At 46.0% G+C, this 26,202-nt stretch overlaps 1 protein-coding gene across 1 annotated transcript; it reads right to left on the bottom strand.

The window, feature by feature from the left end:
* Positions 1–3,023: 3,023 nt before the first annotated feature.
* On the bottom strand, positions 3,024–25,949 carry GPR132 (G protein-coupled receptor 132). The gene is made up of 2 exons (XM_033138426.1): positions 25,876–25,949; positions 3,024–4,320 (listed from the first exon to the last, which is right to left on the bottom strand). Exon 2 carries the CDS (start codon positions 4,287–4,289, stop codon positions 3,279–3,281), a length of 1,011 nt encoding a protein of 336 aa, XP_032994317.1. The 5' UTR covers positions 4,290–4,320; positions 25,876–25,949; the 3' UTR covers positions 3,024–3,278.
* Between the last annotated feature and the right edge of the window lie 253 nt (positions 25,950–26,202).

Here is a 26,202-nt window from a genome sequence, read left to right as displayed (position 1 = left end):
CATGAAATGGAAGTCCACCAACCCTTCTATTTCAGTGTATCTGAAGAAGTGTGCATGCACACGAAAGCTCATACCAAGAACAAACTTACCGTAGTTGGTCTCTAAGGTGCTACTGGAAGGATTTTTATATTTTTTTGCCCCCCCCCCCCCTAATAAGGAGACCTTCCTGGCTGACTTTTCAGCAAAGCCAGTGTAGCCCTGCACCTTAGATTCTTTGGTCTCTGCTTCCTCGTTCCAGCTGACACGTGTATTCTCTCTTCCTCTCCCTTGGTCCCAAGAAGCATTGGTTCCTTGTCTGGACCATGAGCCTCACCCTCTTTTGCCTCTTTGCTTGTAAACAAAATGCATGCCGTTTCCCTCAGCAGATGTACCTCTGATGAGGATTGCTGGTAGCTTTTAGGTTTTTAAAAGGCATGCCTTGCCGCAACCTGAGATTTCTTATTAGTATTTTAAAACCAGGAATCTAATTCTGTCTGCAAAGCAGCTCTTCCGGATTGTTGCAGTGAGCAGAATGGGTCTCTTTTCCATCACACCCAACAAAATATTGATTTATGGTGTTCTGCTATGTTCTAACATGTTCTTTTTTATGTATTGTTTGCAAACTACTCTGGGACTTATTTGCATGAAAAGTGGCACAGAAATAAAATAAATAATAACCTGCCCCCCCTTCCCCTCCCTACTTTCTTCTTCTTGGCCTTAACATCCAGCCTGCTTTGTGACAGTTGCAGCTGGGCCTTATAGTATATATCTATTGCTATTCCTTTTAGATTCCCCACTCCTGCCAGACACTTGTTGGAGCCTGCCATTTTTGCCTGCGTAAATCCTTGCCTGCCTCTGCGGTGCAGCGCTTAGCGTGTTGCTAACTAAAACCGGGGAGTTTGGCTCCCCACGGAATCGTGACGCTTACTGGCTGAACCTAGGCCTCTCTCAGCCTAACTTGCAGAGTTGTTCTTGGGATAAAAATCTAAGAAGGGGATGATGAAGAAGAAGAGTTTGGATTTGATATCCCGCTCTATCACTACCCGAAGGAGTCTCAAAGCGGCTAATGTTCTCCTTTCCCTTCCTCCCCCACAACAAACACTCTGTGAGGTGAGTGGGGCTGAGAGACTTCAGAGAAGTGTGACTAGCCCAAGGTCACCCAGCAGCTGCATGTGGAGGAGGGGAGACGCGAACCCGGTTCACCAGATAACGAGTCTTAACCACTACACCACACCGGGGAAGATTATGAACATCACTCTTGACACCTTGCAATAAAATATATTTAAAAACAAGTTATGATTGGCTCCACTGCTACACTGTGAACAACGGAAGAAGTATTTCTGCTGGGCCGACCCTACCATTAAACAGGAGTGAGGCAGCTGTCTCGGGGGGTGGGGTGGCAGAAGCTTGGGAGTGGGCATAGACCCAAGGTCTTCAGCATGGTGGCATCTCCCCTTTGAAAATCCTTTTCATTCATTCACCTTTATCCCAGTCTGCCTCTGTACTGGATTTGAATTTTTTTTAAATTGCTTTTTTTTAATATGTGCAACTCTTTTAATTGCCCGTTGTTTTGACTATGAGATCACTTTGAGATATTTTGTGGGAAGTCGTTTAAGTAAGCAAGCAAAAAAAAAAACAAAAAAAAAACCCTGTCCCCATGCCCAGAATTCAAACCAATGGCTTCAAGTTACAAGAACGGAGATTCTGACTATTACAGGGGGCTGGATTAGATGACCCCTGGGTATCTTCCGTTCCAACTCTGCAATTCTATGTTTCTAGATATGACTATACTAAGGTGAGTGGTTAAACTGCTGATTTTTTCTCTCCCTCCAGATATATATATATATATCTGTTGAAATAGCCTAGCCTTTTCTGCCCTCTAGTGATCTTAACCACACACTGCACCTCAGACAAGTAAATGGATTAGAAACTTCCATTCTTTCCCTAATACAAACTGCAGTCCAGAACTAGCAGCCAGGCGACTGGAATCGTCACTTGTCGGCTGCCGGTCTCAGGGGCCCACGTGAAGGCTGCCAACATTGCCATTGCCCATACTGGGAAACTTTGCACAGATAATGCCTGCTCTGTCTATGGTCAGTGGGGTTTTTTTGGGGGGGTGTGTGTGTTATTGGGTTGTTTTGGTTTTTATTATGTATTTCGTGTTTTTCTATTGTGTTGTAACTGTCCTGAGACCTGCAGGTATAGGACAGTAAAGGTGAAGGGACCCCTGACCATTAGGTCCAGTTGCGGACAACTCTGGGGTTGCGGCGCTCATCTTGCTTTACTGGCCGAGGGATCCGGCGTATAGCTTCTGGGCCAGCATGACTAAGCCACTTCTGGCGAAACCAGAGCAGCGCACGGAAACGTAGTTTACCTTCCCGCCTGAACAGTACCTATTTATCTACTTGCACTTTGACGTGCTTTCGAACTGCTAGGTTGGCAGGAGCAGGGACCGAGCAACGGTAGAGCCCCTGCCTTGCTGCAGCTGTGTTTAGGATTGATTTTATGTATTGCCTGATGCCTGCGATCTCCATATGTACCGCAGCAATCTAAACATTAAAGTCTTTGGAAACAATCCGCATTGTTCTTTGGCAACCGGAAGCCAGAACAAGGATTTCGCCATGCAGACACAGACATCTTAAAGGACGACACCATCAACAACAACAACTGTGTGAAACGGTTGCTTTAGCGCGACTGCCCCCCCATTAACCCCACGTGCAGAGAGAGATATCCACGTGTTTTCCGTGCAGTGTTTGTTGTGAACATTAGATGTGGTGCATGCAGAGTGAAGAAGTGGGTCGTTTATTCGGGATACTTGTGAGTTTTTGTACAAGGTCCAATATCGCACACACACACAAAAAGGATACCCCGAAGAGGAAATGCAATAGTTTCCTCTCTGCATTTAGAATTCTCTTGAACTGCTATATTCCAGCCCTTCCCTCTTAGCACGGAGGACAATAAATAATGAACCATGCACAAGCGACGCCGGCTTCACCAGCAGGGTCTCCCGGTGTTATGGGGTCCTTCACTGGTGCATTCCCCAGATTCAGCTGCAAGTCACGACACCATGACATCATCCTGATATGCATAACAGCCAGGATTTGCTGAAAGGGCTATTCATCGTACACAATGCAAACGAGACCACACTGTACACCAAGCAGTACTTATCCCCCAAAGCAGGCAAGTTGTTACTCGGCCCAAGTGACATTAGGGGAAGATGAAGGCGTTCCCTCCCTTCTGAAGAAAATGGCCAACACCCACTTGCTTTTTAACGCAGAAGTCCTGCAGAGGAGGTGGCGCTACCTGCCCTCTTTCTTTCCTAACGTGCCTGTCTCCTTCGTCGGCCTTTGGGAATCGTCGGCCTTGCTGCTGTCCATCTTGGAGCCGATGGACAGCGGAATCCCGCACGCCGCGAAAGCCCGGCAAATTTCACGCCTGGCGTTCTCGCTAGCCAGCACATAGATGAAGGGATCCGCCACACTGTTGGCGGTGGAGAAGCAGAGGAACACTACGGATATAGTGTAGACGCCTCTCTCGAAACTGCAGCTCTCCGCCGGGTAGAGAAAGTAGACCCCGGACCTTATGAGCAGCACAACATGGTAAGGGGCGAAGCAGACCAGGAATATGGCAATGATGGCAATTGCCAGGAACTTCACTTTAGTTTTCTGGGGTGGGCTGAGGCCGCAGCTGCTCTTGATGCTTTGGAAGATCTTGTAGTTCATGAAAAGGAGCAGAGTGAACGGAATGAGGAAGCCCACAAAGAACCGTGCCACGTTGTATAAGGCCAAACGGCGGTTGAGGGGCTTTTCAAAGCAAATCTTGCTGTTCTTGTCCTGTATATCTTCCTGGAAAAAAACGGGGCAATAGATCACGGCGACCGTGGCAAAGAGGGAGGTGGTGACTATCGCAGCCGTCCTCTGGCACCGTACTCCTCTACTTTCCAGCGCGTACACGACCGCTACGTAGCGGTCGACAGAGACGCAACACAGGAGGAGAATGCTAATGTAGATGTTGCAGAAAAAGATGTATCCGGTCACCTGGCAGGATAGGTACCCCATCTCCCACTTGCGGCCGTTTTGCACGTAGACGATCCAAAGAGGGAGGGTGCACAGGTACATCAGTTCGCAAAGGGAGAGGCCGAAGAGGTAGATGGCAGTGATGGTTCCCCTGCGAATCTGAACGAGCGTCAAGAAGGCGGTTAAGCAGTTGGTTGGGATGCCTATGATAAAGACGATGCTGTATACCGCGACCAGAAGATGCTGGCTGTCTCTGTACGGCATGGCCGTGGAATTGCATGTGGCGTTAATCATCTGGGCTCCTTCATCTGGGCCTTTGGAAGGCCTGGAAGCAAAACAGAGAAAGTTAGATGCGCTAAGGAATGGGAACAGGCCAATACTGGCCTGCGATCTTTCTTCAAGCCCCACCTCGAAACCCACCATTTATGCAAAGCCCCTAATGAAAGGGGAAGGGCTCTCGCTCAATGAAAGGGGAAGGGCTCTCGCTCAGGTACCAGGTTCAGTTCCCAGCATTGCCTGGTAGGGCTGGGAGGTGCCCCTTGAGAAGATCTGCAAGGGATTGCCTTGCACGAACGGCCCTTTAAGAAGGCCCCAATCCACCTCTATGGCAGCCAGGGCTACACCTCGGTCAAGCCCACTTGCAGCAGTCAATGGGGGGCAGGAAGGGAGGCTGCCTGGCAGCTTGAGAAGGATTTGTTTTTATTCGAACCCTGCAAGCATGGAATATAAATGCAATACCTAAACAGAGCATGCCTGGGGAACTTTCTAGCTCTCCACCTTTCAGTTTTGAAAATGACCCAAGAGGCTAAAATCATAGGTTTGCAAAATTCTTGCAGTGTCAAGCCAAGGGTGTGTCTCAAATTGAATATGCATAATATGTGCTGCACTGACCCCAAACATACTGTTCCTATCTTGTGTCAAGCTTAATGATGAGGAGAGGAGGGGAGGGAACACAGTTCACAAATTTGCAGCAGAAGCTGGCTGCGTATAGTGCTGATTGGCCGGCACCTGTGATGTCGCCAAGAATCTCTGTGTCTCTTTGTTTCTCCTCCCAACCCAGTTTCCTAGAGCAGGGGTTCCCCAACTCCCCTCACCCTGAGCACTGAGGTTCTTGGCAGACCACTGAATGATTTTTCTGCTTGTTGTAGCTGTTGTAGCTACATGCTGCCTGATAAATGGAATGCAAATTGTTGTACAATAAAAAAACAGTATGATAAAAGAAGCAATGAAATGTGGTTAAAGATCATTACGGATATTAAATGCAACAGAAGTGCTGTCTCCCATCTTCAACCGCAAATCCCACGATAATTTGCAGACCATCTGAATGAAGTTCATGGACCATGATTTGGGAACTCTTGTAATCTTGCCCCTTAAAAACGATTTCAATAAAGCAACAAATACTTGGATGAAACGATTCTAAGCAAAACTAAATACACGAACTAGTGGTTTTCAACCAGTGTGCCTTGAATGATGGTCAGGGGTGCCATGGGCAACATTGGCCTCTGTCCCTCTTTTCTTTCCTCCTCTTCCTCCTCTGATGCCCTCTCACCTCTCTGCCTCCCAAAGGCGTGCACAGCTGTTTGTTGCAGCAGCCCTGGCTACAAGCTCAGCAAGCGAATGGTGCCTTTGTGGCTGGTCAGGGGGTGCTGGCCAGTGGCGTAGGAAGGGGAGTGCGGTGGGTGCGGTGTGCCCCGGGTGTCATCACTGAGGGGGGTGACAAAATGGCAAAAACATGTGTTTTTAAAATAAGTAAATAAAAATTGGGCTCTCAACATTTTTTTGAAAAAATAACTCCACCCAATGCGCCCCGCTTCCTACACCACTGATAGCTAGGTGAGGTGGGGGGCACTGGGTGCCACACTGTGGGGCCTGCAGCGTGCCAGAAGAAGAAGAAGAAGAAGAAGAAGAAGAAGAAGAAGAAGAAGAAGTTTGGATTTGATATCCCGCTTTTCACTACCTAACTCTGCGGTGTCCAGGAATACGTTATACTCCTGACACTAAATCTTAAGATAAACTACAAGTGTCATTCCAATCCTACCAACAATTTTAACTGTTTACAATGATTTTTAAGATAAATTACAAATTCCCCCCATTCCTTATTAAAAAATTGGTCTTCTTGATTTCTGATTCTTCTGGTCATTTTAGCCATTTTGGCGTAACCTAACCCATCAACTTGATCTGCCATTCTTCTCTGGTAGGGACTTTTATCTTCTTCCTTGGCGAGCTCCATGATCTGCTTCAAAGCCATGGCTTCCCTCCTCTCTGGACTTTTTGCCTGGGTCTTGCCCCACTTCTGGAAGCCCACTGGAGCTTAATAGCGAGAGCTTCTGCATGGCGCAACAGCCCTTGCACCAGCACCTCTTGCAAAGCTAACACAGAAACCAACTGCAAGCCTTGCCGTTGAGAGAAAGTTGTAAATGGCTGGGGCCTCAGTTAACGTAAACAGCCCTACCACTCCCAGGGAGGCCCCCATCCTTTCTCAGTTCCTTCTGCCTTTTATATTTCCTGTGCCACTATGTGTAAGAAATTATGCAAGTGGCACCAGCTAGAAAGAAAGTGAGTGAGTGAGTGAGAGAGAGAGAGAGAGAGAGAGAGAGAGAGAGAGAGAGAACACCCACTGTGGCACCTTAAAGGCCAAGACTAATTGCAGCCGTTAAGAGTCGTCAACAGGTTTTCCACACCTATCAGCTGATCACCCATTCCCACCACCCTTCTGAGTAATACCCCTCCCCACTCCCTCACTATATTTAAGGATCTGGTGACTTCTGTTTCAGTGTATCTGAAGAAGTGTGCATGCACACGAAAGCTCATACCAAGAACAAACTCAGTTGGTCTCTAAGGTGCTACTGGAAGGAATTTTCTATTTTGTTTTGACGTTTTGATAGATTAAGGATGGACAGATTTACCAGTTTTGGTTCCCTGTTTTTCATCCCCACCCCCCGACTTAAATTCAAGTTCTTCACCTTTCCGCAGAAATTTGATTTTTTTTTTAAAGCCTCATGAAAATTCGTCAGCATTTGGTTTGAATTTATTCTAATATTCAGATTTTTTTTGCATGCAGTTTTGACTAATATACTTTTGTGTGTGCAAGAAATTCTTATTCTTATTCTTAATGTTATTTAAATTTGTATGCTGCCCTATACCCACAGGTCTCAGGGCAGTTACAACACAAAATCACAATATAAAAATATGAAATACATAACAGAAATAATTAACAAAAACAACCCAATAAACCCCCCTCCCCCGACACATTTCAAAAGGGCATTGGATGTCAATCAGCCAAAGTGGAATGTTTTTGTATGTTATTTTCACTTATGCACGACTTTTTGCACATTACTTTGCGGGAGAACTGCAGCACAACAGTTGAAGGAGTTCACATTTAATGGCGAACCTACCTAATTCTCACTTCCAAAAATGATGCAAAAAACCCCAAAATGATGCCTACCGTCAAAATTTGTGGTTCTCTGAATTTCGCAATGCACTTTTCCAGAAATGCACATGCTGGCGAAAACAACATACAAAATTGCACTATCTTAGGGGAAACTGTTTTGGGAAAAAATGTGTGTATTAGGCAAGATTGTGTGAAAAGAAAATTTAAAATTAGGATATTAGGAGGAATTTGCACTAAAATGAAGGCGAATTTTCACAAGGACTGATATGGAAATGTGGAGAAGTAAGCTTAGGATTAGAAAAACAGAGAGTGAAACGGAAATGGGCCCCACATCTACCCATGCTTCAGTTCCATGCATCTAAGTGACAAAATTATTCATGCAAGGCACAGATAACTACAGAACTCGCTCCGTGACAGCCACCAATTTGGATGGTTTTAAAAGAGGATTGGACAAATTAGAATTTGCATTGGGCTTGTGGCTTTGATACTTTCCAGCTTCAGGGAAAGTTTTTGCAGCCTGTTTCATTTCTGCACTGACTTGTCTCACAAGGAGCCCTTCTGCTTGGCACACCTGCCACTGAACCCTTGCATAAGGCAAATGATCATGGGGAATGTTGTAGAGGGTTTATTCACTGGCCAGACTTAACTGTTGCCCTACTGTAGGGCTGCTGGGGATAAATCTGCCAGGGGTTACATGGAAGTAGTGGAAGGAGCCAGATCCAAAATGGGAGGTGCTCACCTCCTTCTCTTTCTCTCTCTGCTATCCCCCTTTGCCACCCCCAGGAAATTAGACCAAGGGCCATGTGAGGGCTGAAATTTGCCTACTCCCTGCCCTCCATGTTAAGTATAATTGTTTAATTGACACCAAAATGGAGAATGCTTGAATGTGTATTGCTGACTTTGGAGATTTTCCACAGCAGCATACTAAGAGCTTTCCGAGCTCAGATTAAGATAACAATTAACTGAGAATAAACAAAATCGAAAATTCTTTCTAGTAGCACCTTAGAGACCAACTGAGTTTGTTCCTGGTATGAGCTTTCGTGTGCATGCACACTTCTTCAGATCACATGAGAGTTTAACCTTAGATCACGTAATCAAAGTATTCAATTGCAAATTGCCATCTTGGATGGCTGGTGGCTGTTTTCTTCGTTCCCAGGCTCCGTGAGTGAAGGATGTGCAAATTACTCACTTCAAGGAGCTTACAGCCTTGGGCTGAAATACAGGCTAATGGAGCGTGTGTGTGTGTGAGTGAGTGAGAGAGAGAGAGAGAGAGAGAGAGAGAGAGAGAGAGAGCTATGTTTGTCAGCTCTGATTATAAGTTATTTTATTTCTAAGATGTATCTTTGATTGTTTTGTACCTGGTTTGGAAGAAAGTTCTGCAAGTAAAGTTTTGAACAATACTTAACACATCAATACATCACTTAATACATTGTCTGGACAATGTTTTATTCCAAGAAGTGGTGTCAGTTTTTATGCATCTGTTTGCTTCAAGCTGAACAATATTAATAACTGCAATACTCCAGGAATGTACTGCCTTTCAGTTAAGCCACTCTGGACAATTTGATGATCTATATTTGGAAACCATGTTCAAGGACTTTCTTCTGAAGGAAGGGCCATGATTCAGTGCTAGAGCATTTCCCTTGCACACAGAAGGTCCCAAGTTCTGTCTCTGGCATCTCCACGTATTGCTGGGAATGTCTCATGCCTGAAACCCCGGAGAGCTGCTGCCAGCCAGTGTGGACAATACTGGGCTAGATGGTCAAATAGTCTGACTCAGGGTAGGGCGGCTTCTTATGTTCCTAAGGTTTTCAAACATCCCTCAATGAAAACCTTTAGAGGTATCCCGGGGATCTCTGGAAAATCTTTATCATCAAGTTGTCCTGAGCAGCCTGGCTGAAAGACAGTTCATTCCTGGAGGACAAGGTGTGAGCAAACTTCAGCCCTCGGCCTGCTTTCATGAAAAAAGCGGGTGGCAGAGAAAGAGTTAATCATTAACTCTGCAAGTTGCTCAGAGTCCTTTAGGAAAAACTTGTGGAAAAACCCCAGAGAAACCCAACCCTGGTTATGTGCAGACACTCCTGGAATCTCCTGCCACTCAGAGGGTGTTCACAACAGCACCCATTGTGCCCTGACAATATTGTGGGTTGCTTTGGCTAGACTAGAATCATAAAGGTGTCGTATAAATAATGTTATGAGTAAATAAAAGTGAGATCAATGCGCCTGGACACAAAACACAGAATGCACATCTACTGCTCTTCCCAGCCCCGGCGGGAACTGGCACTTCAGAAGGCAACGGTTGCTGTGTGCCTTTAAGATGTGGTTATTCTATACTAAGAATAGCCAGATCCATTGTGAGATAAAACATCTGCTTTTCAGGCTGCGGTCAGGTTGCTAACACACCTTGCTTCAGAAGCCAGTGCAGGACAGGATATTGACAGGGTAAGGGCAGGCTTTTAGGGGGCGGGTAGGATAGTCAAGCAGCAAAGCCTGCTGAAACAACAGGGGTATTAAAATGGGGGGGGCACTTGTGTACTCATATCTATGGGTCCTCTTTGTGATGCTTTTGTTGTTTATGTATTTAGTTTTGCTTAGGATCATCTTTGAAATGGCCGGGTTTTGCGACTATGGGTTCCTCCAGCTGCCCTATTTATTGGGTGTTCATCCTGATTTGCTTGAACAAAGCCTACGGGGAGGATAGATTATGGTCAGTCTTTATCATATATTTCATAGAATAATAGACTCACAGAGTTGGACTTTGTCAAAAGCCTTAATGAAATTAAGATACACTATGTCCACAGCATTCCCCTGGTCTACCAAGCTTGTAACTCCATCAAAAAAGAGAGAGAGAGAGAGAGAGAGAGAGAGAGAGAGAGAGAGAGAGAGAGAGATGAGATTTGCCTGGCATTGAGAAACCCATGCTGGGTCTTGGTAATCACAGCATCCCTTTCTAAGTGCTCACAGACTGACTGTTGAATTATCTGTTCTAGGACCTTTCCTGATATTGATGTCAAGCTCACCAGTTGGTATTTACCTAGGTCTTCTTTTCTCCCCTTTTTGAAGATGGGGACAACATTTGCCCGCCTCCAGTCTTGCGGGACCTCACCTGTTCTCCAAGAATTCTCAAAGAACATAGACAAAGTCTCTGAGATTACCCTTGCAAGCTCCTTTAGTTCCCTTGGGTGCTGTTCATCAAGCCCTGGAGATTTGAATTGATTTAAAGTAGATGGGTGTTCCCTTACCACCTCTTTTCCTATCTTGGGCTGCAACTCCCTCCTTATATCATTTATTCTGTTACCACCAAGTTGGGCACTGTTTTCCTTTTGGGTGAAGACAGAGGCAAAATAGGTGTTGAGTAGTTCTGCTTTCTTGCTGTCACCCAACAACCTTTCTCCATCTTCTCCATGCAGAGGACCTACCACTTGCCTCTTCCTCCTCTTGTTTCGGGCATATCTGATGAAACCTTTGTTGTTGTTGTTGTTGTTGTTGTTGTTGTTGTTGTTGTTGTTGTTGTTGTTGTTGTTGTTACTAGCCTCTCTTGCAAGCCTGAGCTCATTCTGAGCTTTATCCAGCCCGACCTTCACCCTGTAACCACTGGCTACTTGTGTATACTCCTCCTTTGTGATTTCCCCTTTCTTCCATTTTTAAATTTTTGTTTGATTTGCTTGCAGGTAGGTTATACATCAACGAGCACTTGTCCTGATTTGCTTTGGTGGGGCTGTTTATGAGCATTCCTCCTGATCTGTCTGCAGATTATACAATGTTGCCTATTTGATGAACATTTATCTTGATTTGTTTACAATGACTGCTCCCCGCATCAAACGGGGTACGCATTTTGCATGGTCGCGAGTAGCCTCCTGGGATCACGGTGCAGCTCCTGGCAGTTGGGTCTGGCACCAACTTCCCAGGTTGGATACCTGTGGTCTCCACCCACTCAAACATCCGCCCAATCCCGGCTGGGGAGGTGTTGCCGGGGGGATTGGCCAGGTAGAAGGAGGGATTAGTCAGTACACACAATAAGAGTTGAGTCATACCTGGGAAGCGGCCATTGGATTCAGAGCTTCCCCAACCACCACTCCCTCATTTGACATTTACTATGCAGGTTAACCATTTTATTTCCACAGCCACACTGGCACACAGGCGCTGCTATGTCACGGTTGCTGTTGAAGGGCCGGAAAGGCCTTTCCCTGCATTGGCAGGTTTCCCCTTTCCCGTAGCAATTTGTCACAACTTTGGCGGTTACAGGCCTTGGGTGGATTCCTTTTAGTCATTTACAAAATGGGGGGGGGCGTGGGGCAGTGACCCGCCCACCCCCATTGCGGCGGCAATAACAGGGTTCCCGTTAAAGGGGTCTCAGGGGGAGACATTGGCCCATATGCCCAGAGGTCGTCATTGCCCCCCCCTCCAGCAGCGGTGAACAGGGGGGGTGGGCTATCTGCTTGAACATATGTTCTACAGAGTTAGCCCACTCATGCTGGATAACCCTGTAATTACCCAGAACCCCGGCTGGGGGGCTGGGAAGGATAAACGCCCAATGCCTGAGCCAAGGTCTCCCTACATCTGAATATTAATAAAGTCGTGGCCAATTTAATCCCATAGAACGTTGTCACGTGTCGTTATTTCCCTCAGGGGCTGTCTGGGGTTCGGGGGACTCTGCCTGGCCACGCAAAGTGGTTAAATGGAGCTGTGTCAAAGCAAGGTGTACCCCACACTTTCGTGTGTATTTTCCCACCGCTTTCCTTTTCACAAGACTTTTATATGACTTTTCATATGACTTTCTGTCATGTCCCTTCTTACTTGCCTTTTCCCTGGACTAAAAAGTCCCATGGTCCCAAGAGTTCTACCTTTGGTTCCACTGAAGAACTCAATGGCAGTGGGTTGATTTTGTGAAAACGTCTGCAAGATGACTGGGTTCCTCTCTTCAGTGTTAAGGAAGCAGGTCTTATGTTTTGTTTAGTTTTCAAAAGCGGATCTGAGAACAGGCATCTCATTCTATGAAAGAGGATGTGGAAATCGTAGAGAAATCTGTTTGGAACCCACTCAAAAATGCCCCAAAGCTCCCCTTTGGGAGAGTTCTTAACTGCATAATATTGTTATAGACCGGGGGGAGGGGGGGGCGGCAGCACTAAACCCTAGAAATTAATAAATGGGATGTGAAGGGAGAAATACAATTCCTGACCTAGCCTATGCAAAACGACCTGGCCAAGTTAGGGACATTAAGAAATAATACAGGGCCATTGAGGGCCATTGGCAATGCAAGAAAATTGTCCTCCCCCTTGCCCTGAGGTGTGAACAGAGACTGGGGCTTGGGAAGGTTGGCAGGTGTTATGTACTGAGTTGAATAGGATCCAAACTGCAGCAGTCTGATTGGTCTGCAGGAGCCACCCAATCCAGCTCCAGGTGGAAGTGAATCCGCACTCTGATTGGCATACAGGAGTATCCTGGAATTAGCCAATCACATGGGGCCCATTTGTGTGAGGCGAAAAGAGAGTTTTTAGCAGGGTGTTCTGGGAAGAAGAAGGGAGAATAAAGACTGGGGTCCATCTTGGGAAGGCTGGCTGAAGGCTGGCCGGGAAAGATGCCTTGGACTCCAGGGCAGCTCTGCTGTGGGGGACAAGCCCCTCTTGAAATGACCATGCTGTAAGATATGGACTCCCTCCCTGCAGACGGAAGTGTAAATAGGTGAATAAGCCATATTTCTTAAAACTACGACAGTTTCTGCCATATCTCAATTCTCCAAAGGAACACAGACCCTGGGTGAATGCCTTGCACCCCATGGGCTCTTGCTGCAGCTTGGCAGAGGGTGTGGGTGGCACACAACCTTTGTAACAATATTATCTCCTAACACCTTAAAAGCATCGATTCCCAAATCACTGGGAAGGACCATAGCACAGTGGTGTGGCATCCTATTGGAACGCAGAAGGTCCTAGCCAGGTACAATTCCAGGAATCTCCCACAATGCCCTTAACGTAACGTTTTCCCGGGGCATTGTGGGAAACAAAGATGGGGGCCTCCCGGCTGGGTTTGGAACATGTCGTTTTAATTTCCCACAATATTCTGGAGCAATGTGGGCACTGTGGGAAATTTAAACGGTGGCTGGGCACAGACTAGGGTGCTGCTGCCTGTTGCCTCTCTGGGTAAGAGTGCCAGCTTGGCTCAAACCTAGAGTCAGTCCTGTTGTTGTAAGGGAAAGTGAAAAGAACGGAAGTGTTTAGATACTGAACCAAGCAGGAAATCACACCAGGCCAGGCATCTCAGCGTGGTAACGTGGGTTGCCAGTGTGCGAGAAGCGGGTTGGGAGAGCAGACAAAAACAGGCAGAGAGCGCGAAGAAATAACGACAACCAAATTTCCTGTTGACTTTACTGCTAGGTTACTGGGTTATGAACTGATCCAGTTTTTAGTTGTTTACTGTCTCATCTTCCAACCTTTGTCAACCTGGTGCCCTCCAGATGCCAACTCCCATCATCGCTGGCTGGGGCTGAAGGGAAGTGCAGTCCAGAACATCTGGAAAGTGCCAGGTTGGCAAAGCCTATTGTAATAGTATATTTTGTGAGCTGCTTTGTGATCAGGGTGGTGTGGTGTTTAAGGCTTCTGTCGACACCAAGATTTAATTTTTGTTGATGCATTATTTTTGCATTTTGTTGTTAGACCTTATTAAGGGCATGGTTTAATTTTGTGGAATATTTTTGGATGAGAGGCTTTCACTAACTTACCGATTATCTCATAGAATAATTGTATCATAGATTTGTAGAAGGGACCCTGAGGATTTAAAGTTTGGTTTCTTATTTTTTAAAAATAAAAATAAACATGAAGCAAACAGAAAGCAGCTTGTTGTATTCTGTAATTTATGAATTGCGGGGGGGGGGGATTATTTGGGATTTGTGATCTGCCTTGATTGTAGTTTACTGTGGAATGGTATAGATACAGGATAATGACAATGGGGAGTTAATTTGATCTTTGTTGCCTATGAGAATTACAGGGGAAAGTAACATGACAAAAGAACCTTAGTAGCACACATTCCAGGGTTATTACGATAGATAACAACTTGTTCTCATTTGCTTGCTACCATCTCTGCCCAGTTCCTTTTTTTAAAAAAATGAGGTTTTATTAAAACTTTTGCATAGTACAATAAAAAACAAACTAAAGAAAGAAGAAAAGAGAAAGAAAAACAGATAGAAAAAAGTGAAGCCCTCTTTCACAGATATACAGTTATACCTTGTTTCTCAAACGCTTTGGTATTAGTACGTAAGTGTTCCGGTTTTTGAACGTTCTTTCAAAGCTGAACGTCCGACATGGCTTCTGACCGACTCCTGCAGCCAATCGGAAGCCGTGCCTTGGTTTTCGAACGGTTCTGGGAGTTGAACGGACTCCTGGAACAGATTAAGTTCGACACTGTATCTTAACTTTTGTCCCATGCAGAAAAAGGTGTGTCCTCCCAGCTCTCACCTGGGAGCACCCCTTTCTTCCCCCAGCCTCTCACACAGGGAGAAAAAAGGACCAGAGAGGAATAAAGAATTTAAAAAGGACTGGGGGGCGGGGGCGGGGAAGGACCAGAGAGGGATACAGAATAAAACTATCCAACTATCTGTCTGTCGGCTGTATATACAAGATTTCTTGAAAATATTTGAAATGATCACTCCAATATAATACCCAGTTATTCCTCCTTCTCCTGTCTCTGCCCAGTCCCTGAGCAAAACAGATAGATACACGAATGTCTTCTAGACCTCTACAAGGGCCTGTGGTACTCTGTACTCTGTTGGGCATGGGTGGCCCTGGAGACAACAAACCACAAGGCAGCTAGCAAAACTCTTTCTTTCCTCTTCACAAAGCTCAGCAACCACAAATTGGTTGCTGAGAAATGGCTTTTTCAGCTTGGTTCCACTGCCCACAGGCTAGCGAGGCGAAAGAACCTTGGTGCATGGGAGAGTCTTTCTCATGGATTCCATCCCACATGAAACGCCTGTCATGTCCGGTTTCTGTAACATTTAAAGGGCACCTGAGAATGCGAGTTGCTGGAGGACTCATTTGCCTACCATCTCGAGGGGAGAGTAATACTTGGCAACAGTATGTAATATAACAGGATCTGGGGGTTGATGCCAATGCTAATCCTCTGCAGGGTATGCCCATAGGTTAATGAACACAGCTAAGATAGCCTTTCGTTCCAGTGGGTCTACTCTTGAGTAGGACTCGACTGCTGTGATCTGTGGAGCTGGCACTTTTGCAAGAACCATATAATCTCTGTCCTGCACTTGCAAGAGACCACCAGTGCTTTAGTGTGGCAAAACTTGTTCTCCGAAACTCCCTGCCTATTGATATTAGGCTGGTGCCTTTGCTGTACTTTTCTTGACGACCGCTAAAAAGTTTAAGTGATCCTACCCAGAAATATAATGTTATTAGGTGTGTTAAAACTGCTGATTATTTGTCTATACCCTGATGCATTTCATTATGTCCATCTGTTCCCAAATTTAATTTTACTGGCGTTGTCTGTTATTAATTTTACTGGCGTTTGATACTGTTCTACAAGGGCTAGCTCAGTTGCTAGAGAATGAGAATGTTAATCTCAAGGTCATGGGATCTGAGCCCCATGTGGGGCGAAAGATTCCACCATTGCAGGGGGTTGGACTAGGTGATATTTGTGGTCCCTTCCAAGTCTATGATTCTATGTACATTGCTTAGAGGAGGGGGGCAGTGGGGCTGATTAAGCAATACATTTTACAATATACAACACATAGTTAAACTATGAAACTCACTACCACAGGAAACAGTGATAGCCACCAAAATGGATGGCTTTCACAGAGGAGTGAGCTAGCAAAGGCTATGGTCTGCCTCCATGGCCAGAGCAGCAATGCTTCTGAATTCCAATTGCTGGTAACCACAGGAGGGGAGAGAGCTCTTGTGTTCAGGTCCTGCTTGTGGGTTAATAATAATAATAATAATAATAATAATAATAATAATAATAAATTCTTTATACCCCGCCCATCTGGCTGGGTTTCCCCAGCCACTCTGGGCATCTTTCAACACACATAAAAACAGAACAAAACATCAAACATTAAAAACTTCCATAAACAGGGCTGACTTCAGATATCTTCTAAAAGTCAGATACCAGTAGTTGTTTATTTACTTGACATCTGTTTGGAGGGCGTTCCACAGGGCAAGAAGGCCCTCTGCCTGGTTCCCTGTAACCTCACTTCTCGCAGGGAGGGAACCACCAGAAGACCCTCGGAGCCGGACCTCAGTGTCTGGGCTGAACGATGGTGGTGGAGACGCTCCTTCAAGTACACTGGGCCGAGGCCGTTTAGGGCTTTAAAGGTCAGCACCAGACGCATGTGGTTGTCCACTGTGATAACAGGATGCAAGGCTAGATGGGCCATTGGTACTTTTTATGTTCTCCATACCTTGTTGATCAAGAAAGGCTTGTCTGGAACAGGAAGTTCTCTTACACATTGTCCTTCTCAGGAGGATCCAATGGCCAACATGCATTGGCAAAGGAAGTCCAGGATGTAAATGCGCTTCACTGAGAAGGCTACTACCACAAGCAGGTCAGTGGTTTGCCACACAGGGCCGATGTGCGCAGATCTCAGAAGCTTCCGGGGCTTGCTCTCCAACCAGACTTAGCAACGATGCTTTCAGGTGGCTTTGCAAGTTATAGCTTGCGCACCACCTATGGTTAGGTGGGATGTTAGCTATGGTGGTTGCTTCCCCTCTAGTGGTCACTACTACACCCGCAGACAGAAGAGCTGAGCATAGCGAAAGTGAAAGCAGACAGTTCCCAGCTTGCTGCATCAGTAATGCACCAAGGTGGGTGGAAGGGATGAATTGCCTTCTTTTTGGAATGTCAAGAAGCAATGAAGAGGCTCTAAGGGAACCTGTTCTGGCTGGAGAAGCCTGATTTTTAGCCCCACCCACATCCCAGTGAGCCAAAGTTGACAGGCATGCAAGGCCACCCACCTGTCAATCACCAAATGTCATCATTACATCAGGTGAGGCTTCCCTTTGAAGCCCCCATTGTAGGGATTCACAGGACTTTCAAACACGTTGATGTTTACCAAGGGCCTTCAGATGCCCCTCACTCCATGCTTCTCCTACAAACATCTGAGGAGGGGGGGGGGTTCATTTTAAAGTCCACAGCATTGTGCTCTCCTACCACCCATCAGCTGATAGGCATGCAAAGCTTGGGATGGGGGTATTTGAAAGCCTTGAGTTAAGGTGCGCTTGGATGGGGTGGGATTGCACTTGACAAACACATTGGGTGGATGTTGGGACGCGTGCTTGCTCAATCAGAGGAATAACCAGCTCACCTTGCTCGATCAAAGGAATAACTGGGAATTTTAAGCTTCCAATTGTTCCCTTGAAGCCCTGTTCTCACCTTCATCACACCTGACACAACGCAATTTTCAAATTTCTTTTTTAAAAAATCCCTTGCGAAAATTCATCAACATTATTGGCTGAATTTTCCCTCCTTTTTCTAGGCAGTTTTCTTGAATATACACATTTTTACAAGCCATTTCTCACAATATAATTCATTTTTTATATGTCATTTTTACTAACATGCACACATTTATATGTACACTTTACTGTAGCAGGTGCATATTTGTACACAGTTCTTGGCTGGAGAACCACATTGCAAAATTTTGGGGAAATGGGAATTTAGAAAGAAGCCTGTGTTTCAGTTCATTGCAACTCCCTCCCCCAATGAACCATACTCTCCAGATCCCCAGCTCTCATTTTTTATAAAAGTAAGAGCAAATTTTTACCATTTGCAGAACCTGAGAGATGAAGCCAAATGTGAGGTTGGCCTGCTTGCTCCTTTCAGTGTTTTAATTACCTAATTACTTTACTTAATTGCATTTATATCCCATCTTTTCCTCCAAGGAGAAGAAGAAGAAGAGTTTGGATTTGATATCTCGCTTTTCACTACCCAAAGGAGTCTCAAAGCGGCTAACATTCTCCTTTCCTTTCCTCCCCCACAACAATCACTCTGTAAGGTGAGTGGGGCTGAGAGACTTCAGAGAAGTGTGACTAGCCCAAGGTCACCCAGCAGCTGCATGTGGAGGAGCGGAGACGCGAACCCGGTTCACCAGATTACAAGTCTACCGCTCTTAACCACTACACCACACTGGCTCTCAAGGTGGCATATGTGGTTCTCCCTTGCCTTACTTAATCCTCTGTCACATAGGTTAGGCTGAGAGGCAGTGACTGGCCTAAGGTTGCCCATTGCATTTCATGGCCCGGAGGGGATTTGAACCCTGGTCTCCCAGGTCTTAGTCTGGCACTCTGACCACTACACCACACTGGCTCCCTGACTTGGCTTACAGCCACTACAGAGCCTGTACAGGTAACAGCAATAACGATCATTATTATCATTAATGAATATAAGTAAAACATGAATGAGTACATAGGGGTTAGGGGAGGTGTAGTACATCTGTCATGCTCCTTCTCGGGCAGTTTGTCCACCTTTGGTCATCAACCAGCACTTAGCTCTCACCTGTGGTTGCTAGAAGCTGTCAGCATGTGAAAGTGGCCACACCCTGGGAATGGGCTTAAACTGGCTGGCTAAACCAGGTGAGGGTAGCCGATGGTTCTCATACCCTTGGCATAGCTGTCAACCCTCCCTGCTGTTTCCCAATGCTATAGTAAGGGAATTTCCCACAAAAAAGAGAAAGGTTGACACCTATGACCCTTGGTGAGTTAGGGACTTCCCCTGCATGCGAAGACAGGCTCCAGGGGATTGTGTGGATGGCACCAATGCTTTGTTCAATGGTCAAGAAGGTAGATTCATAGAATAATAGAATCATAAAGTTGTCATCCACCACACTCCTTGGAAGCAAATTCCACTGCCGAACAGCTCTTACTGTCAGGAAGCTCTTCCTAATGTTTAGGTGGAATCTTCTTTGAATCCATTGCCCCGTGTCCGCTTCTCTGGAGCAGCAGAAAACAACCTTTCTCCCTCCTCTATATGACATCCTTCGATATATTTGAACATGGCTATCATATCCCCCCTTAACCTTCTCTTCTCCAGGCTAAACATACCCAGCTCTCTTTGGTTGCCCTCCTCTAGACACGTTCCAGCTTGTCAGTATCCTTCTTGAACTGTGGTGCCCAGAACTGGACACAGTATTCCAGGTGAGGTCTGACCAGAGCGGAATACAGTGGTACTGTGGAATACAGTGGTTTCTGCATGTACTGTAGACATAGCTTTCAACTTTCCCCTTTTTTTAAGGGAAATTCCCTTATTCCGAATAGGGTTCCTCACAAGAAAAGGGAAAAGTTGACAGCTACGGCTGTAGAAGGAAGTGAGAGGCAGATGGGGCTCATCCACCTGGGAAGGTGGCCCATTAGGAGATCCTAAACCTCTGCTGCTTTGCAGGATATCTTCAGGAGAAGAAAAGGCTCTGGAGTAAACCCTACACAAATCCGGAGTGGAGTCCCTAGGATGGTTGCCTTAGATGTCTCCTTCCAGCAACTTCTGCAGCCAAGCTAATGCCAGATGTATTGCTCTGCTTTCCCTTGAAGCACATCAGTGAGGCCGAGAAGGGGGGTCTTGTTGTCCGGCCAGTCCAGGAACTCCAGACACACTGCCCAGACCTGCGCCCCAGAGAGGTCACTTTGGTGCTGCTAACACAGTGGTTTGACTTCACCCCTAGAGGTGCACCCCACTGATCCTCGAGACAAATGGATGCCAACAACTGAGAGCCAGTGTGGTGTAGTGGTTAAGAGCGGTAGTCTCGTAATCTGGTGAACCGGGTTCGCGTTTCCGCTCCTCCACATGCAGCTGCTGGGTGACCTTGGGCTAGACACACTCCTTTGAAGTCTCTCAGCCCCACTCACCTCACAGAGTGTTTGTTGTGGGGGAGGAAGGGGAAGGAGAATGTTAGCCGCTTTGAGACTCCTTTGGGTAGTGGAAAGCGGGATATCAAATCCAAACTCTTCTTCTTCTTCTTCAACAAGGGATAAACTGCCCCTCTATTTTTTCTAGTGCCCCTCCTTGAACCTTTAGGCTGGCTAAAGGCCTGGTCCAGCCCTGACACCAGATCCTGTTATGCCAGGCTTATCCTTTGCCCTCTGGATGTTGTTGGACTACAGCTCTCATCATCCTTGACCATTGGCCACACCAACTGGGGTTGATGGGAGTTGGAGTCTAACTATGACTGGAGGGCCATAGGTGCCTCATCTCTTCTTTAGGCCCCTGGCTCTACAATCTAAACTACACTGACCAATGTCTATGGAGAATTGCCTCACCCCTGCAACAGAGTTTGATGCCGAAATCCAGCACTGCCTGAGCTCTGCGAGTGTGTCTTTCTCCTGATTGAAGTGCAGAGTGTTTGAGGACTGGGACACTCGCAGGGAAAACAAAATTCTTGTTTACGAAGCTATTGTACTACCAACCGTACTGTATGGTTGTGAAACATGGAGCACTTATAAACGCCATCTCCAACCCCTCGACAGATTCCATCAACGGTGTCTCCGAAAAAATTTAAACATCACTTGGAAAGACAGGTGAACTAATACCAGTGTACTGGAAGAAGCAAAGATCACCAGTGTTGAAGCAATGATTCTTCAACATCAACTTCGTTGGACTGGTCATGTTGTTCGGATGACTGATGATTGTCTTCCAAAGCAACTACTCTATTCCGAACTTAAAAATGGAAAGCGTAATGCTGGTGGTCAACAAAAGAGGTCTCAAGGCAAATCTTAAAAAATGTAGTATAAACACCAAGAACTGGGAAACACTAGCCTACGGGTGCTCCAGTTGGAGAACAGCCTCTGCCAAATGTGTCATGTGTTTTGAAGACGCTCAAACTCAGGATGAAAGGGAGAAACGTGCTAAGAGGAAGGCACGCTTGGCAAATCCACACCGTGATAAACTCCCGCCCAGAAACCAATGTCCCCACTGTGGAAGGACTTGTGGATCCAAAATTGGCCTCCACAATCATTTACGAACTCATTGTTAAAACTGTGTTTATGGAAGACAATCTTACTTGGCTACCAGTGATAGAAGAAGAAGAAGAAGAAGAAGAAGAAGAAGAAGAAGAAGAAGAAGAAGAAGAAGAAGAAGAAGGGTAAACTACATTTTCTAGGATTCTTTGGATGATTCTGTGGCATTGCTTGTATAAATATGCGTTTTTTTTTCCACATATAAAGGCAATTCTTTCTCTGTTTGCGTTTATATTGTGAATGTCCTTAGATCTAAATCACCCAAAGGAAGTGCAAATTAGCTCACGCCCAAATCAAAATGAAAATACAAAGCTTACAGCAACCATGGACTGGGAAAGGAAGCAGCAGCGATTCAACTTACAGAGCAGAGAAATAGGCAACCGTCCAACAAGGAAGGGATGTGCAAAGTTTGTCCCTGACCTCTAGGGTAAGGTCCCTGCACAAATGAGAAGTGGGACGCAGAAGCAATAATCATGGTGCCGGCCTTTTATCACCCAGAGCCCTTAGCAAAGTCACAGGGAAGAAAGGCAAGGCAAAGAGAAGCGGACACGGAGCAATGGATTCAAACTACAAGAAAGAAGATTCCACCTAAACATTAGGAAGAACTTCCTGACAGTGAGAGCTGTTCGGCAGTGGAATTTGCTGCCAAGGAGTGTGGTGGAGTCTCCTTCTTTGGAGGTCTTTAAGCGGAGGCTTGACAGCCACCTGTCAGGAATGCTTTGATGGTGTTTCCTGCTTGGCAGGGGGTTGGACTGGATGGCCCTTGTGGTCTCTTCCAACTCTATGATTCTATGATTCTATGAAATGGGGCAACTGGGAGGAGGATGGAAGAAGAATGTAAAAGCCTTCTGCCAACTCTCAATTTCATATTTTCTTAAAAAGCTAATGGAGTGGGTGGAATGTACAAAGTAACCCCAGTTGTGAAATAAAGATGAGGCAACGAGAGAGGATCCCTGGGTTGTTGTGCTCCAGAGAAGACACAGCCATCAACTCTTAATCCAGAACTGGAATTAGACAGGGTCAAACCACCACTAAGCTCACATCCACAAGATACGCTCTTATACCGCTTTAAACACTCATCACCATCATTATATTTGTACGCCGCCTTTCCATAGTTAAAACCGCACTCCAGACGGCTTACCACATTAAAAGATTCACATGGTTGCAAACGGAAGGAAAGTGGTCTACAACGATAAATAAAACGCATCGAAAACACACAGCCAAACCGAACAGTTGCCATCATAATAGGATCTAAAAATAAAGGTACAAAGAAATAACATCATGAACAGCAACAAAAAAGCCCCAAACCCCCTCAACAACCCCCCCCCCAGCCCAAGACTCCACCTAAACATTCCTAAACACCTAAACACCTAAAGATCCCACCTAAACATTAGGAAGAACTTCCTGACAGTGAGAGCTGTTCGGCAGTGGAATTTGATACCAAGGAGTGTGGTGGAGTCTTCTTCTTTGGAGGTCTTTAAGCAGAGGCTTGACAGCCATCTGCCAGGAATGCTTTGATGGTGTTTCCTGCTTGGCAGGGGGTTGGACTGGATGGCCCTTGCGGTCTCTTCCAACTCTATGATTCTATGATCCTAAGACTTGTGGTTTCCCCCAAAGAATACTGGGAACTGTCGTATGTTAAGTATGCTCTGAGTTGCTAAGGGACCCCTCACAGACCTACAACTCCCAGCACCCTTAACAAATTATAGTCCACAGGATTCTTCTGGGGGTGGGGGAAAACACGACTCCTAAAGTGATGGGTGAGGTGTGGGGGGGTGACGGAGGGGTAAGAAAATACACAAGAGAGCAATTATGGTTGTATATGACTGTTTTTCTATTTAATGCATGAGAGAATGTATGCAAATGTATGAATGTATATTTGTAAATGTCTGTTTATATATCTTAATAAAAATTAATTATTAAAAAAAATAAAACAAAGTGATGTAAGTGTACTTTAAATGTATGCCATGGATGTGACCGTAGACTCTTACCTCCCTGCACCCTCGGAAAAAAAAGAGGCGGGTGGGAAACCCGTTGTCCAGTTAGCAGATAGACCTGGCTGTCTGATGTCACAGGTCAAAAGGGGAGCAATTTGCATACAAACATTACATTAAAAAAACAACCACCCAACAAACAGATATCCAAAGTACAGAGATGGCTATAAGATCTTGTGCCTGAAAACATATGAAGAAGAAGAGTTTGGATTTGATATCCCGCTTTATCACTACCCGAAGGAGTCTCAAAGCGGCTAACATTCTCCTTTCCCTTCCTCCCCCACAACAAACACTCTGTGAGGTCAGTGCTGTCAAGTATCCTGTTCCCCCGGGGATCTCCCTTATTTCAAGCAGTTTCCCGCTGCTATCCCTTATTTTTTATATCCCTTTAATTTCCCGTTTTTTCAAAGGAAGCAGCTCCTCTCCCTCCCCCTGCTGGCCAGGGACTGGGAAGACCTCGCCTCCTTGCAGCCTCAAAGCAAGCGGGAGCCATTTCCCGCGCTTACAGGCATCGTAGCCCACGGGCAGCGTTTCCAAAATACAGTAAGCCTACTGCGCGCGTTCACACCAGTGCCGCCCACTTTTGCTTCTGGCTCCGCCCACCACTGCCATGTGACTGTCCCCGGGATAGGTGAGGCTGCTGATCCCTTATTTTCAAATCCGAAACTTGACAGCTATGTGTGAGGTGAGTGGGGCTGAGGGACTTCAAAGAAGTGTGACTAGCCCAAGGTCACCCAGCAGCTGCATGTGGAGGAGCGGAGACGCGAACCCGGTTCCCCAGATTACGAGTCTACCGCTCTTAATCACTACACCACGCTGTATGAGCATACAGATTTAGTTATTTGCTACAGGAATTTCCTGCCTTTCCTTCAAGCAGCAAGAGGCAGCACACATATATTTGTCTCTTACATTTTAGCCTCTTCTACAACAACCGTGTCAGGTATGGCAGGCTGTGAGATAATGACAAGCCTCAGCTGACCTAGTAAGTTTCGTAGCTGAGTGGGCATTTGAATCACTTGGCGCATTTTGAATAAATCTGAATGCCGGGAATCTGAAGCTAGACTTTTCTGGTCTGACATGCAAACCAATGTACTCACTCTGGGTTTCTGAAGCTGCTGAATCTAGCCCAACACAGTCTTTGCTGACTGGCAAGCAGATGTTTAAAATCCCGGCAGAGACAGACGCCTAGGATGCTTAAACGGGGATCGAACTTGGGATCTTGTGCATGTAAAGAAATAGACGTCGATGTCACTGTTTTTGTAAGGGATTCAATCACACGCCGACAAATTAAGGTTAAACAAGTCTAAGTTGATTGGGAAGTCTTGCAGCAGAAACCCGCTTCCCCAAAGTATCAGACTTTTTGCAATAAAGAAAGTGACGCGAAAATGCACTGGAAAGTGGGTGGGTGGGTGGGTGTCTCACTTTCTTCCACACAGCTTCATCTAACCTTCCTCAAAACAAAATCAGGACAAACGATCAACAAACACGTTGTCTGGAAGTTCCCGCTGAGCTACAGCTCCTCAGCCAAATGCACAAATCCAGCCATCACAATCTCACTATCCCATTCCAGATTTTGCAGCAACTACAATTCATACTGTTCTAACCACACACCTATTTGATCATCACAAAAAACCCTGAGAGGTAGGCTAGGCAGAGGAATAGCAAGGTCACCCAGAAAGCTTCGGGACAGAGTGAGGATTTGAACCTGGGTCTCACAGATCTTTTTCCTGTTATTCCAACCGCTACGTTACACCAGCTCTCCAGTCTTGGTTGCAGACAGGCAGTGGCTTTCTATGAGAGCTGATCGTAAGTGACAGACACATTATTTCCTTGCTTTCTATGAGAGCTGATCGTAAGTGACAGACACATTATTTCCTTGCTTTCTATGAGAGCTGATTGTGAGTGACAGACACATCATTTCCTGTGATAGACACCCTGACCTGTGGGGTCCTACTCTTGCATCCCACCCATGAGGTTTCGGGGTGATTATATATTTGTGTATATTCAAAAACGTATACCCAGGGATTTTTTTTTCAGGTGGAACTCGCCGGAACTCAGTCCTGGCACTTCTCAGGTGGGCGCCATTGCCATGATAAGAGACCAAGGGAGGTGTTCACGGTGAGTTCAACTCTTTTCCTAGAAAAATAGCACTGTATATACCTCCCCTCCTCCCCTCACCCCCCCAAAAATCCGGCATGCAAAACCAATTTGAAACGGACAGAATTACAAAGAAAACATTCCCAGTCTCAAACGAAACACGTGCTCTGCCAAAAACCTCTCCGTCAGAGTGATCACGAGGATGTATGTGAAAATGTTGAGCAACGGATGCTTCTCTATTACCTATGCATTTATCTACATGTGTGCATACAATTGCCTGTCATCAGCCTACAGCTGCTTTCTCCACGAGGGAGTAAGTCTCACTGAACTCAGCAAGGCACACTTCTGAGTAAGGCTGCAAAGGGTGGCGCTCCGTTTTGCCCCATGGGCAACCCCAGCCGAGCACCGAATGGGGCATCCGCGTCAATAAATGCCGTTGTCAGAACACACCAGCGACGGCTTACCTTTGTGATAAGCAGCTCCCGGTTCTTCTCGAGCGCCTTGGAGCTCTCTTTTCGCGAAGGATTATAAGAAGAAGCTGAGGTCCCCCGGCTACTCGACTTCTCTGTCTCCCTCTGCATGCATGAAACCGGGGCCAGGAAGTAACAGTCAGTTGTGGTGTTAGCTCATGTTCCAAACAAAGGGAGGGGGGGAACAGACGAAGAAGAAGAAGAAGAGAATCCTACACAACTAACTCAATTGTTTCAACACTGCCCACTTAATAGGAGTGAGAAATAATAAAAAGCGGCGTTTCCAGGATCTAACCGCATGCTGCAATTTTTAGTATAATC

The sequence above is a fragment of the Lacerta agilis genome, chromosome 1 (assembly GCF_009819535.1).
Source record: "Lacerta agilis isolate rLacAgi1 chromosome 1, rLacAgi1.pri, whole genome shotgun sequence".
NCBI classification, from domain to species: domain Eukaryota; kingdom Metazoa; phylum Chordata; class Lepidosauria; order Squamata; family Lacertidae; genus Lacerta; species Lacerta agilis.
Note: the sequence above shows the minus strand (reverse complement) of the source record. Positions and strands in the feature narration are given on the sequence as shown.

Coding starts and splice junctions, on each gene's coding strand:
- GPR132 (XM_033138426.1), bottom strand. CDS start 4,289: ATGATTAACGCCACATGCAATTCCACGGCCATGCCGTACAGAGACAGC.